This window comes from Ambystoma mexicanum, chromosome 3p (genome assembly GCF_040938575.1).
Source record: "Ambystoma mexicanum isolate Mex_15411 chromosome 3p, UKY_AmexF1_1, whole genome shotgun sequence".
In the NCBI taxonomy this organism is placed as follows: Eukaryota; Metazoa; Chordata; class Amphibia; order Caudata; family Ambystomatidae; genus Ambystoma; species Ambystoma mexicanum.
In genome coordinates, this window is record NC_090925.1 from 947,091,418 (window position 1) to 947,105,050 (window position 13,633).

The following is a 13,633-nucleotide window of genomic DNA, read 5'->3' on the forward strand; positions in this document are numbered from 1 at the left end:
CTTTCCTTCGTAGGTAAGGACATCGAGAAAGCGGTAGCCGCGCAACTGCTTCAAAACACTGGCACCAACAATCTCCTCCAAATCTACCAATCTGGGTTCAGACCCAGATGCAGCATGGAGACAACCACCATACAGGTGGTCGACGCCCTCAACATCCCTGACAACGGCCACCCCCACCTCGTAGTTCTACTCGACCTCTCGGCCACTTTTGACACAGTAGACCAGGCTATAACAGACACCCTATATCGGCACATGGAGATCAGCGAAATTGTCCTACGCTTGTTTCAGTCCTACTTTGCCAACCGCCAACAGTTTGTTCAGATGAGCTCCTGTAGATCACCAATGCTACAAGTCACTTGTGGAGTCCCGTAGGTTTCCATCCTCTCCCCAGTGATCCCAGGAAAGGGACTTGTTTGTCCCTTTCCTCTGTAGGTATATAAACTCCTCTTTTCAATCTTGTCATATTCCACAGTCTATTAAAAATGTTGCTGTCACCCCATTGTTAAAAAAAAAAAGGTGGGTTTAGACCCGAATGATGCAGCCAATCTTGGGTCCATCACTAACACCTTATTTTTTCTTAAATAAATTGGCAAGGTTGCTACAGTACAGCTTCAGTCTTACATCTTGGGTGCTGGTATCCTACATAAGAAACAGTCTGGCTTCCGGAGCTATCAAGACACTGAGAGCGCACTGCTTGACCTAGAGACCCACATGCTCTCCAAATTGGAACACAGCAAGTCAGGGCTGCTGATGTTACTGGATTTATCAGCACAGCAGCCTTTGACTTGCTGGACCACCGAATTCTTTTTGACCGGATGGCCACAGTTGGAGGTCTCTCTTATTAGCTGGCTTAGGTCTTTTCTTGAGGGTCATCCCTAGCGAGTTCACTGGGGCGATAGTGCGTCCGAAGTTGAAATTATTACATGCGGAGTGCCACAGGGGGCCTGTCTCTCCCCCCTACTGTTTAACATTTATATCCTCCCACTGTGTAAAGACCTGGAGTCGTTGGATCTATTTTTCTGTAACTATGCTGATGACTTTCAACTTGTCTTGGAGATCAGCAGGGATCACGAGAAGGATTAATCGATGTTGGACTTGGTGTACCTGACCATCAAGTGTTGGATGTCAACGAATTGGTTTTGTCTGAATGCGCCCAAGACCAAGCTCATGTTGTTCGGTCCTCAGCAAATCAGATAGCCTAGATCAAGTGGACGCTAGTTTTGTAATGGATGGTAGCCAGATCATGGTAGTGCATAAAGTCAAGACTTTGGACACCTACCTGGAGGAAAGCTTGGATAGCGAGGCCCATGTAGCAGCCATTACTAAAAGCACTAATCACCTAAAGGTGCTACAGCAAGTGGCTCCACTGGTCTCCGTAGAAAACCTTACTAAACTTGTTAGAGCAGTAATCCTCCCCCGGGTTGATTACTACAATGTCATGATGGGGGGGCGGTAACAGAGCCGATATCCAAGGACTACAAAAGATTCAGAACGCTGCTATTAGCATCATATTCCAGATGAAGCGCTTTGAGACAACATCCGCAGCAAGAAAAACATTGCGCTGGTTACCTATCACAGCGCGTATTCAGTTCAGATTGTGGTCTATCTGCCACAAGTGTGTTTTTGGAAGTGCTTCAACCTACTTGAAAGCTTGGGTAAGCACCTACCAACCCACTAGAAACTTGGGTTCATCAAATGACTGCTGCTAAAAGTTCATTGCGTCAGGGGAGCCCGTGGTCTCGGCCGTGCCTTCCATGTGCAGGGTGCACATGCTTGGAACGCCCTACCCGCACAGTTGCGTAAAACAGAGAATTACCTGGTCTTTTAGAAAGCAGCTAAAAAAACATTTTTCAGCTTAAAGAATAATCTGTTTTAGTCCCCATCTTCTGGCTCTCCCTTTCTGTTCTTGGCGCCTAGATGCCTTTGGGCTTTGGCGCGGTACAAATATAATAACATAACATAACAATGTATACATGGAGCCACTGGGAGCCCTCTGGCCACACACAACATCCACCAATCCACCAATACTCTCCAAGACCGAATTCCTATTCCTCACCAACAACACAGAGCACCCAGAGGTACAGACCTGGCTATCAACCATGAACCCTGAGGGTTTGACAGCCAAGCTCATCTCCTGCTCCAAGTGCCTCGGGTTCCACATCGACAAACACTTCTCCTTCAAGAAGCACAGGCTTGGTTTCAGCTCTCCCACCTACGGAACATCATGCCCTTTCTTCCACCATCCGGACAGCTTTAGATCCACTGTTCAAGCACTGGCCGTTTCTCACCTGGATGGTGGCAATGCCCTCCTTGAAGGCCGCCCTTGTGCCCCTGAGAAGTGTCCTGCAAGCGGCTGCACGCCTCCTCAAGGGTCTACACAGATAAGACCATATAACCCCGGACCTCATTGACCTTCACTGGTTCCCACTGCACGCAAAAATCACCTTCAAGTCTTGCATTATCTTTTAAGGCAGTCACCCTTAAGTCACTCAGCTACCTCTGGAAACTGAGCATCTCTGGCAGACAGCACACCACCAGAAGCCAGGACACGTGCAGACTTGAAATCCGCCACTGCAAAAAGGAAATGACCAGAAAACAAGCCTTCTCTGCCTATTGTGTGAAACCTGAAGGTGTCTCCCTAGCTACTCCCCGGGGATCTGTCATCCAGGTGGCCAGGACACAGCCATCGCTATTAAATGCAGTTCCTGGGGGTGGACCATTAACTGAGTGTTGGGGGAAATTCTCAAAATTTGCTAATTTCCCTTACCTTTTGAGACCCACAGCAACTTTGCTGGATTTCTGGGATTTGATTTTTTTTTTACCTGGAAAGAGTGTGAGCCTTTCTTCCCACTCTTTCATGTATTTTGATGTGTGTTTTACTTTTGTGTTCTTTAGTTATAGAGTTTTAACACAACTCCATAGGCATCATCTTTTTCTGTGTCACACAGCACCTTCAGTGCAGTGGCACAGGGCTGTATTTCAGACTTCCCTAGGTTTAAACACCTTCTCTGGGACTGACTACCATCTACCAGAGCATGTAAAGTTAAATTGACTTTACTAGTCTCTTTTTAAATGTACTGACCCAGCACACACTATCTTCCTATCGAGTGCTGGAGGGGTTGCCTAGCTTCCCCTGAGTCAAAACACTCATGTAACAGTAAATTGTTACCCTTTCCTACTTTAAATGGCTGGTGGCAGTGGCTTAGATCAAATAACCATGTTTTTTCCTGACCGCTAACAACGGTAGCTAAAACTCGGTTCAGCCATGTTTTTCAATATGACGCCCAAGACCTATCTGTAAAAACAGACTCCGGTCATCTTTTTTGCCATTTCTTTTAGGAAAGGTTCTTCTTGTGTTTGTCTCTGTGCACCAAACCAGGTTTGGTCCCTTTGTTGGTTGGCCTTTGGTGGGCTTCAGTGCTGAAGCCCTCCTCTGGCGCCTGAGTGTCTGGGGTGGACAGGATGTGAGGAAGGTGCCTGAAACTCCCTGTGCTTAGTTTCCAAGGAGACCTGAATGCACTCTGGCGTGATTGGCTGGCCGGCTGTCCGGCAAGGACAGCCACCCTGCTGTGTGAGTGACAGCCAGGCTGGAATGAATGGGGGAAAACTGTTTAAAAGCAGGTCTCTGGGACTTGGAAAGCAGAGTCGACCACTGGAACGAAAGAACCGAAGACGAGCTGAAGGAAGAGGACTGCTGCAACTCCTGGACGACCGGTGAAGCCCTGCTGCTGGTCTGAATTGCCTGAAACTCCATCGACAGAGAAGCCCTCCAAGGTTAACTTCTTCCCTTGAGTTTGGTGGGAACATCCAACTCACAAGCCACCTGGACACCGTCCCCATCTGGTCGAATTTTTGATCAGAGTGCTGTTGAAAACCAGATAGCCAGAGGGAAGGAAACCAGCTTGTGGACTTTAAGGCACTCGCACCTTAAACCGACGTCTAGCTACAGCTTTTGGCCTCATTCCTGGGCAGTGGAGGAACCTCCCGACGTCCTCCTTCCTGTCCCCATGACTGAAGCTCAGGAACAGCGAGATCTGCTTGAACTGCCAGGAACAACTGCCTCAGCTTTCTTCATTTCTGACAAGGTACTGTGCAAACGCAGTCCAGAAATATTTTCGGCCATCGAGAAAGTGTGTGAAACTTTCCTCAACTACAAAGGCTTGTCCTTCCCTTAACATTTGTCAAACTTTTCACGTAGCCAAATTCTTCAAATCTCTGTTGCAAAGACTTAACCGTTATCTACCAGAACTGTGCTATCCTATACAAAAGACTCTGAACTATCGACATTGTCCTAGGCCTATTGAGAAGAATTGCTGGTTGAATTTAACTGAAACCCTTTGCCCTGTCTATGAATGTATTTGGGCTGTCTAATCTCATAACCTTGTCTTTTTACTCCTTTAAGTATCTGAAGTGCCATTTTGCTCCCACTTCACTGGAGCTGAACTTGTTCATTTACTTACCGGTTGTATTTTTGTGGTTTATTAGTGTGTGATATTGAGCTACTTATGCTAGTGTAATGTTTTGTAGCTGACTGAGTAAATAAATGTATATTCTTTTACCAAGAAACCTTGAGTAAGTGTATATTTGAATTACTGTATTGGTTGGTCCTTTTGTGTAACTTGTTCTACTGCTCACTTAAACTCTTGAGATAAGTCTGGCTGCTCAGCCATCGCTACCACTTTGTGTAGAACAGGCTTGTACTAAAGGTGAAATTGTGCTTACACCTGTAGTCCTAATTGCCTGTAGTGTTCCCAAACGGTACTGCAGGTGATTCTGCCTAACAGGGATGGGGGGGATCCTTGGAGAGGGGGACACTGACGGGTGAGACGTGGTATCCCCCTTCTTCCAATGCCTTTTCCCCATCCTACCACGTAGGATATTCTAAAACACTGCCCCCCCTTTTTCCACACTAAGACTTATGCACAACATGAAAGACAACGGACTAACACCAGAGCTGTTTACCTGACGTATCCCAATACCAGGGTCGGACAAAGTCAGGCATTTGACCAGAATCACACACACCCGACAGCCCTTTTCCTTCCCCAGAGGGATAAAATATGGAGCACAAAAGCACAGGACGAGCAAGACAGACCGCACAATGTAAGAGCTAACTCAGCACAGCAGTTCAAAAGGAGAAGAAAGACGGCGCATACCGAGAGGGTGACAAGAGAGTCAACCTTGCCCTTCCGACCCAGGCCTGTGGAACCTCCGCAGAGGGAATAATAAGTCAGCGAACCATAGCCAACGTGTGTTGCAGCAGATGTCGATGGTACACAAGTCCCTCCTCCGCTGATTACCAAGCCTGGGAGAGATGCTTGTCTCTGTGGTACCAACGTTGACTCCAAGGAGAAAGAAAGCAAGGCTGTTCATCACAACTGGTGAGTCGAGGGGAGTGTGTTAAATGATCAGGCAGGAGTCGGCTTGCCTTAACCAATGAAGTCCTTTAATCAGGATACAAAAAAAACACACATTCACCTTCCATGCAATTAAAGACAGAAATGTCGAATTCAAATAGCGGTTTGTTGCAAGGGTTGGGCATATGGATGCGGTCGGCCTCGCTTTCTCTCCGACCTAGTAAGACGAGTGGAAACCCTTGTCAGTCTTGCTCCATTTCTCTGCGTCGTCCTCTGTCTGTCCGCCGAGGAAAAAGAACCATTCATTACTGAAGCCTCTTCTTTTTTTTTTTCTTTTCTTTTAATCCCTTCCTCCCCCTGTCCCCATCCAATCCAGGAGTTCCCTAAATCGTACGACCAGAGTGGAGTTTCCGGCCTCCCCCTTACATGGGTGGTACTCATATCCAGGCTGCTGCATATAGTCCTGACACACTCCAGTCCGGTGCGACCCCGGGCTGATTTCACTATATGGAAATACTCTCGAGGCCTGAAGCCGTTCCTATTCCAAACCCGTAAGTACAGACCTTTAATCCGACGACAGTGGTTAGTACTTTCTGCCGTTCATGGTCTTTTTTGCTGTGGAGCGTGGCACTCTGGGAATGGTTGTGTGGGAGTGTAGTGTTTGCACCCTCACAGCGTTATCAGTATCAGGCAGGGGGCCGTGAACCCTTTTATTTGCTGGGGTTTGGGACCCCTTTGCTGCTCGGGAGTGTCAGATTTTAGTAGAGGTGCTTTCGCTCTCGGGAAGGTCGAACTGCACTCTGGGTTTTGCAGTGCCGTGTGGAACACGGGACATTAGGGGAGACAGCCTCACAGAGTGTCAATAAGAAACAAAACTGTGTTGAACGAAAAGTAGCTGAAGGCCAAGTTGAACTTTGAAAACCAAAAGATACTATTAACGAAGGAGGGGGAAAACCAACAACGGAGGAGTCCGGCACCACGTGGGTATTCACGCAATTACCCAACGGTAAAGACTGCCATAACCAGAAGGCCTTGGGATGAGACGAAGAAAGGTCAAAGTGGTCTTAGAGGGGTCCTGAAAATCCTCTGTACCATTAAAAGTCTTCGACCGGCAGATGATTGCGAAAGCTAAGGGAAGTGAATCCTGCATGGTGAACATTTGTACATGAACAGTGTGTTACAAAGGTCGCGACAGTGAACCCGGCAGAGGGAAGCCGGCAAGTGGGGTAAAGCCCAAAAAACTGTTTAAAAAGACATTAAGATTTGTGAAAGCAAGAAGTCTTGCAAGACAAGGGGAAGAGAAGTGTACCCCTTGCGTCCAGAAGAGGGCTTCCAGGGGTGAACCAATCACCCAAGTGTTTGCGTACAGAACTTTGTGTGCGTTTGTTGAGAGCATCAGGCCTCGAAGGCGAGAGACATTTATTGGACGACTTAACCATCGAAGAAACTGATAGCTGATGCAGAACTGTTACCTTGTGCTGGAAAGGCTCTAGCGTGTGCTAGTCCCACATTGTCCCATGCAAAAAACGTGGGAAAGGGAGACCTCAAGGCAATCGCATCCTGACTTATTATTTGTTAGCACCTTTGGCAATAGGTTTTTTAGTAAGGCTTTTTACTTTGCCAAGACACAACAAGGACGGTGTATTTTTCATTTGATGGTCGACGCTTGCTCCCATCTTAGTTTTAAATGTAGGTTAGGCGTTTTTCCATCCTGCACTTACAGTTTAATTAACCCTCTTTAACTGTGATCACTGTGTCTGTCTTTACTGTTGTCACCATGAGCTCCTTGCACTATGGCCCAAGACTATGGAACCTCCTCCCCGTCAGCATCCATCAGACTCGCCCCCATGCTGCTACAATTCAGAAAAGAACTCAAGACCAATCTTTTCAAGCAGCCTCTCCTCGACATCTAGGCTATCATGTTTCCCCCTGCACCACCTGACTCGCTGGACTCCATTCCCCTCTCTCCTCCCGCCACCCTGTACAGCTGTACTCCTTCTCTGTGCCCCTCTGTATCCTACCCTTGCTGTATATCTATTCTGATGTTACCACTGAAAAGCGCTCCGCTATGCTTCTGTACTTTTGTATAGCTCCTGTAAAGAGCTCTGTTGTTGTGTCCCTCTGTAAAGTACTCTGTTGATTCTCGAAGCTAGGTCCATGCTCAATAAATACCATAATAATTATTTTAAAAGTTGGTGGCAGCTCTGTTTTCTTTTCTTTGTTTTAAATATTTTTGTGATACATTTTTTATTCGTGCATTTTTGCATTTACTGTAAATGGCTACTTAAGGTGGCAAGCACCCTAAAATGGCATTGCCATGAGATGTTCACTTGTTCTTTGGTCATCTTGTTCTTGCCATACATGTTATCCCTTTTTCATGTGAAAGCTGCAAGTGGGCTTTGTGTGTGCCAGAGGGAGGAGGCTGGGACTGTTTGATCCCAGCCCGCATCCGCTGGCACCCGAAAGTCTGTTGCTGACAGGATGAGCTGTACAGTGGTTGTCCAGGACAACCATGGGTTGGTTGTTTGAATATTGCAGATTCTTACCACTAGTGGGAATAAAGGAGGGTTCCTGCAGCATGCATCGTTAGAACCAAACCTTCTAAGAGGAAGAGCAGCCCGCTGACTACCTGAGGACAACTCTTGCAGCTGACCAGCATCAATTCCAGTGATTGGCCTGGTGAAGCCCTGCACCTCTGCCTGATCTCAGAAGATGCACGTTGGTGCTTGGAATGGTGGGAACCACCAGTCTCGACCCCCTGATCGAGGATCTATGCCTTGGAAGCCTTCAGAAGTGTTCCTGGAACACCCAGTGGACGGACCAACTCCCTTTTGGGCTACCTCGCTGCAGCCGTTCAGAGCAGAGCCTTGGGACTTGTAAGATCTTCAGTTTATGCCATAAGTCGCCTGTCCTCGTATTTTCATCCATCTCATCACAAGGGAAGCTGTGCTTGTGCTGCATCTGTGTCCGCCACTGGAAAATCGCCTGACCGTGGTGACCTCCCCTGGAGCAATCTCTCTGAAATCCTTTGAGGTGTCCTGAAAGGTCTGCACTGCTGAAGTCTGCATCTTATTTCATATGGGGGTCTTCTTCTTTAAGCTAATTGGACTGTCTGGTGAAAACTATGACCGCTTCTGACCCGAAAAGTGACCACTGCACCCGTGACCTCTGGGCTTCCTTCGCCTGAACCAGGGACAGAAGATTGTGTCCCCAGAAAATTCCAGAAAACCTGCAGTGTTGCCTGGAGGAATTGTAGTCAGGCGGGGGTATTCTATTTCTAATTGTGAATGTTATGTTGTTGTGATTAATACCGCGCACCGCTGCCATTTTCATGATGTCCAGGTGCTCTGGTGGATCTGAACAGGAAGGAGGGGTGGTAGGGGTTTAGTTAGTGGGATAGAGAAGGAAAGCGCTAGAGAGCTTTGATGTCCTGTTTTCTTCAGTTTGGAAAAAACTGTCACTGCGTGCTGGTTTTGTTTTTAGTTGGTATGGGTTAGGTTGTGCTTGTTGTATTAGTGTGTGTGGTATGATTTGTGTGTAATTGTTTTTTTCTGTAACATGTTATGTTTAGTTGGGTATTGTTGAGTGCTTGCATTTTGTGGTGGATTTAGGTTTCTGCTGCGATAGTGGTATGTCTGTGTTTTGTTTGCTGTTTGAGGGCGAGGATATCAGAATGTTTTTAGTAGGGTCAGGTAGTGATGTTTAGTGGTCTGTGTCCTTCAATGTGATGGTTGTGTTGGTCTGGCAGGGTTCATATTCTTCTATGGTGGTTGGTCTTAAAATGATTTCTTTAGTTGGGGTATCCAGGTTTTGATTAATTAGGTTTCAGTTGTTTTTGGTGTTTCTCTTGTGTTTTTCTGGCTGTTTCTCTTCAACAGTGTTTTCTGTTTAACTTGGTGAGTTGAAGAGCCATGTTTGAGCAATTCTCTGCATTTTAGGTAGTCTTCTGTTGTTGGTATTTCGTTCAGGAGTGAATGCCAAAGTTTTGCCGAGATGCAGGAGAATGCTGAGCCACCAAATTTCCGCTTTGATTGTTTTGGTTCAAGGCGAATGTCGTGGACCATAGTGCTGTTTGTTTTATAGATGGACGTTTTCCCCTGTATGAATTCCGCTCCTTGGCAGTGGATTGCCCTGTGGGTTATGCAGAGTGTTTTGATGAAGATAGATAGAAGATGGCCAATGTAGGGTGCTCCGGTCTGGTGTGATGTGTTCTCTTAGTGAGTCTGAGGAATAGTATTGCTGCCGCGTTCTGTATTCATTGTAGTTTTTTAGTAAGGTAGTCTGGCATTCCAAGAGAGATGCTGTTGTCTAAGTCTGTTCTTGCCATGACGGCGAGTGTTCTGTGTGGGAAGGTGAAGAAAGGTAGAATCTGCTTGATGGTGTGCAGGTGTAAGAAGCACTTCTTTACTACTGCGCTGACTCGCGGTTTGAGTGTTAATTCTTTGTCCATTAATCTTCTGAGTTTATTAACCATTTTGGAAAGTTCCGATTCATTTGCAATTTCGGTATGCCATGGAATGTATATAAATGTTATATATGTTTTTTGACAGCATTTTTACCTGCGATTTGTAGATACTTAGTGTGTTCCTAAAGGCCTAATAAATAATTGTATTTGTGTATACCTAGTAACTGGAATTATTGATGTTATTCTTTGTTACTCTTTGTAGCCGTAGGCCACTCTGACACTTTTCCTTTGACCAAGCCTTGACTGCTCATCCATTTTACCTTTATTGGGTGTTGTCTAACCTCTTTGTCTTCCCTGTTTACCATAAATAGGGTGGACTCCTAAAATCCTGCACGGGCTGATTTTCGAAATCCACCTTAGCACCATTTATGGCAAAAGCAGTCAATTCCAAATGGGTGCAGATCCTGGCAGTCGGTGCTTGACACACCCAAATATTTACAGGTCTAAAAATGAAACTGAAAACCCTTATTTGACACACCCAAAACCTTACAGGCTCAAAGGCAAACACTGACAATCTTTCTAGATTTATAGTCCTCCGTCCTTTTGGGTCTTCATCCAGGCAATTGGATTTGCAGTCTTTATTAATTTGTTTGTGCTGTCAGTACAGTACCCCTGATAATTGTATGTACACCGAGCAAGCATGTATGATACTTTGAGCAGTTGGCATGGACAATATTGTATATGCGACACTAACACCAGAACAAACCTGTTTACCCTCTTTATATCATCTTTCTAACGTTTCACCCTATTTTAGAGTACAACAAGGCCATCAAGAATTACACCAAGTTTGATGATTGGTACTTGTGGGTGCAGATGTACAAAGGCACTGTCTCCATGCCTATTTTTCAGTCCCTGGAAGCTTTCTGGCCAGGTTTACAGGCAAGTAGTTTCTTGAAGTTCTATCATTAGTGCAAACCATATTTGGTGAGATTATCTTTCCAGAGGGATTATAGTATCATCAAACTGGGCATCTTTAAAATGGACAGCCCTTTATCTGAGAAACCAGTATTACTGTTTCCTGCTATGCCCCCCTACAGATCGGCTTTGGCTAATATATTTGAAAGATCAGTTGCTACTTGTACCCATATTGGTTCAGGCTCGAAATATTCCTGATATAAGCCTAATATGGACTTTAATGCATCATTGTGAGTGATTTTGGTGTGTTTAGTTTAACCTGTGGTATCATTAACAAAGTGGCAAGGGCTGTTGCAAAGGGTTTTGTATAATCATGGTTTATCTTTATAGTTCTGGTAAAAAGCTCTTGGATTAAGCTCTGGCATGGGGCAGCCCTTCACTTTGCACGTTCGTATCTTGGCAGGCATGACTCTACCCTTCGTCTTTCCCAGGTCATAAATTGAATAGCATTAAATTGCATAGTAATAACTTCTATTAATTTGAAACGGGAGGTATCTGACATATTAGTTTTTGTTACCATGGGCCTCTGGAGTGCGCGTCTATTATTGCCCCTGTGTTGTGCCTTAAGTATTGGATGTTCCTGATTTCTGTATTCTTTCTTTTCTCCCCTCAGAGCCTCATGGGAGATATCGACAACGCCATGAAAACATTCCATAATTACTACACTGTTTGGAAGCAGTATGGAGGCCTACCTGAGTTCTACAGTATCACTCAGGGCTTCACAGTTGACAAGCGTGAAGGCTATCCTCTCCGACCTGGCAAGTGGAGAATCTAAATATGTAAAGTAGAGTTAATTATTTCAGTTTTGACTTAATATAGAACCTTTTACTAAGTGTTTCTACATAACCCCCTGAACTAGGAATGCTCACTATGTTCCAGTTATGAATCTTCTTGAAAAAATATGTAATCTGGAAACTTGGTAGGATTAGCACAGCTGAGACAAACCACAGTTGAGTAGGTTGCTACATAGAAGCCCATTAGTGGAATATGGTGTTCCCGGTAACATGTAGCCATCTGGTGGAACTTATCTTATGTTCCCCATCTAACTTTGTCAGTACAAGTATGTAAATACAAATGGCAAGAACCATAGCAGAGGTACTCTCAGCAAAGCACACGTTGGCTGGCTAGGTTACATGGGTTGGGTATTTCCATGCAAAGGATGAGGATTTGCCCTTACAGAACCTCGTCCAACAGTGTGCACAGACCACCTCCAAGTGGCATCTGTGATGAGCACATGGCACTTGTCTTGGTGGCTAGCCATTTGATTTTTCAGTGCCTCTAAGGTAGCAGTTTCTACTGAGAGGTTTGGGGGTGGAAGGGTTTACGTCGTGACAGACTCGCTGAAGTATTGCTCACTGCACTGAAAGGGCACCACGGCAGACCTGCCAAAAAACTGTTTCTGTATAACCTCAGTGTGATATACCAATCATCAATTGATGATCGTAACTGACACAAGGCAACTAACCTCTATGCTGAGGGCAGTTTGGGGGTTATATTTGGCTGGTATGCTTAATTGTCAATGGGCAGTCTGAAATTACCTGGTGAAGGTTTTTGAGGAAGAGAACTTAAAGGAAATGACTTGCCCGCTCAAAAAAAGTCAACTAAAAAGTACTACTTCAATGAGTTTGCACTTGAAAATTGTATTTATTGTATCAGTGGACAAAGTAAGTCTGCATTAAAGAACCCTTTTCTATCTCGTTGCATGCTTTCATTGCCTAACATGATGGTTGGATTTGACCATATTAGCAAAATTACAAAATATAATGGTCACCTTTTTGGGAATGCGACTTAACTAGTCGAAATGCACCCTGTTTCACTTGCAGATTGGCCAATTAACTTGCAGTAACAGTCATGACCATAGTCTGCAATAATTAAAACCTAGACAACGCATAGACAAGACACTGTGGTGTCCCTCTTCTTCTCACCTCAGGAGTCTAAAGTCTTTTTGTACCCAGAGGAGTAGAAGAGAATTCCTGATGACCTAAGAGCCCAGCCTAGCCCCCACTACTTTACCAAGGCACTTTAGGGTAGAATTAGGTTTAATTGGAGGCTGTGGGCTTTCACCTTTTCAGTGATGAGCACCTAACTTTCTGTGCCAAGGATTAAAAGCCATAACTAATTTCATAATCTTTTGGCAGTTTTGCTTTAAATGGAACTTTGTCAGCTGATGGCAGATATCCTTTTCAGATAGTCGATAATCTGCCAATTTCACTTTGATTAGAGTTTGTCGCTGCAATGTATTTTAACTCCTTTGAGGCCAATAAAGCTTTCAGCTTTCTAATACCAAACAAATCCAATAGCATATCAAATAAAATCATTTTGGAACCATTTCTAGTTTGATGAGAACATGAGGTCAATTTCTTGTTATTGGAGTGGAACAGTAGTACTGAGAAAGTGGAAAGTGATGTTTCTGGTGTTATGGATCTTCAAGTAGCTGTCTGTTTTTGATACCCCAATGACCTTTACACGCTTCCCTAAAATCACACACAAAATAAAAACATATCCGTGCTGTAACCTGTTTCTGTACTTGCCGTTGCAGAACTTATTGAGAGTGCGATGTATCTGTACAGAGCCACAGGGGACCCAACACTGCTGGAACTAGGAAGAGATGCTGTGGAGTCCATTGAGAAAATCAGCAAGGTGGAGTGCGGCTATGCCACGGTAAGTTACTTTTGTCATTGATCCTCCCAGCTGGAGCCACATGTGACACAACATGCCTTGGCATTACGGTGAGGGTTTGAGTGTGTCAGGAAAATTAGATGAGTCACAAGAGTTACCTAATTGCTCAGAGAGAGGATATCAATGAGGTGAAGGGTTGATGTGCATTTCCCTCGAAACCAGCTTTGCACTCGTGCGACCTTCTGCGCTCGTATAACATGCAGGAGCATGTGGCATGGGC

At 45.2% G+C, this 13,633-nt stretch overlaps 1 protein-coding gene across 1 annotated transcript in view; it reads left to right on the forward strand.

Annotated features, from left to right (window-relative positions):
- EDEM2 (ER degradation enhancing alpha-mannosidase like protein 2) overlaps window positions 1-13,633 on the forward strand; it is a 411,530-nt gene that overhangs the window by 338,448 nt on the left and 59,449 nt on the right. The window contains exons 8-10 of the mRNA XM_069652257.1: window positions 10,574-10,698; window positions 11,348-11,492; window positions 13,274-13,395. Of these exons, the coding sequence (XP_069508358.1) occupies window positions 10,574-10,698; window positions 11,348-11,492; window positions 13,274-13,395 (392 nt within the window). The remainder of the gene's footprint in view (window positions 1-10,573; window positions 10,699-11,347; window positions 11,493-13,273; window positions 13,396-13,633) is intronic.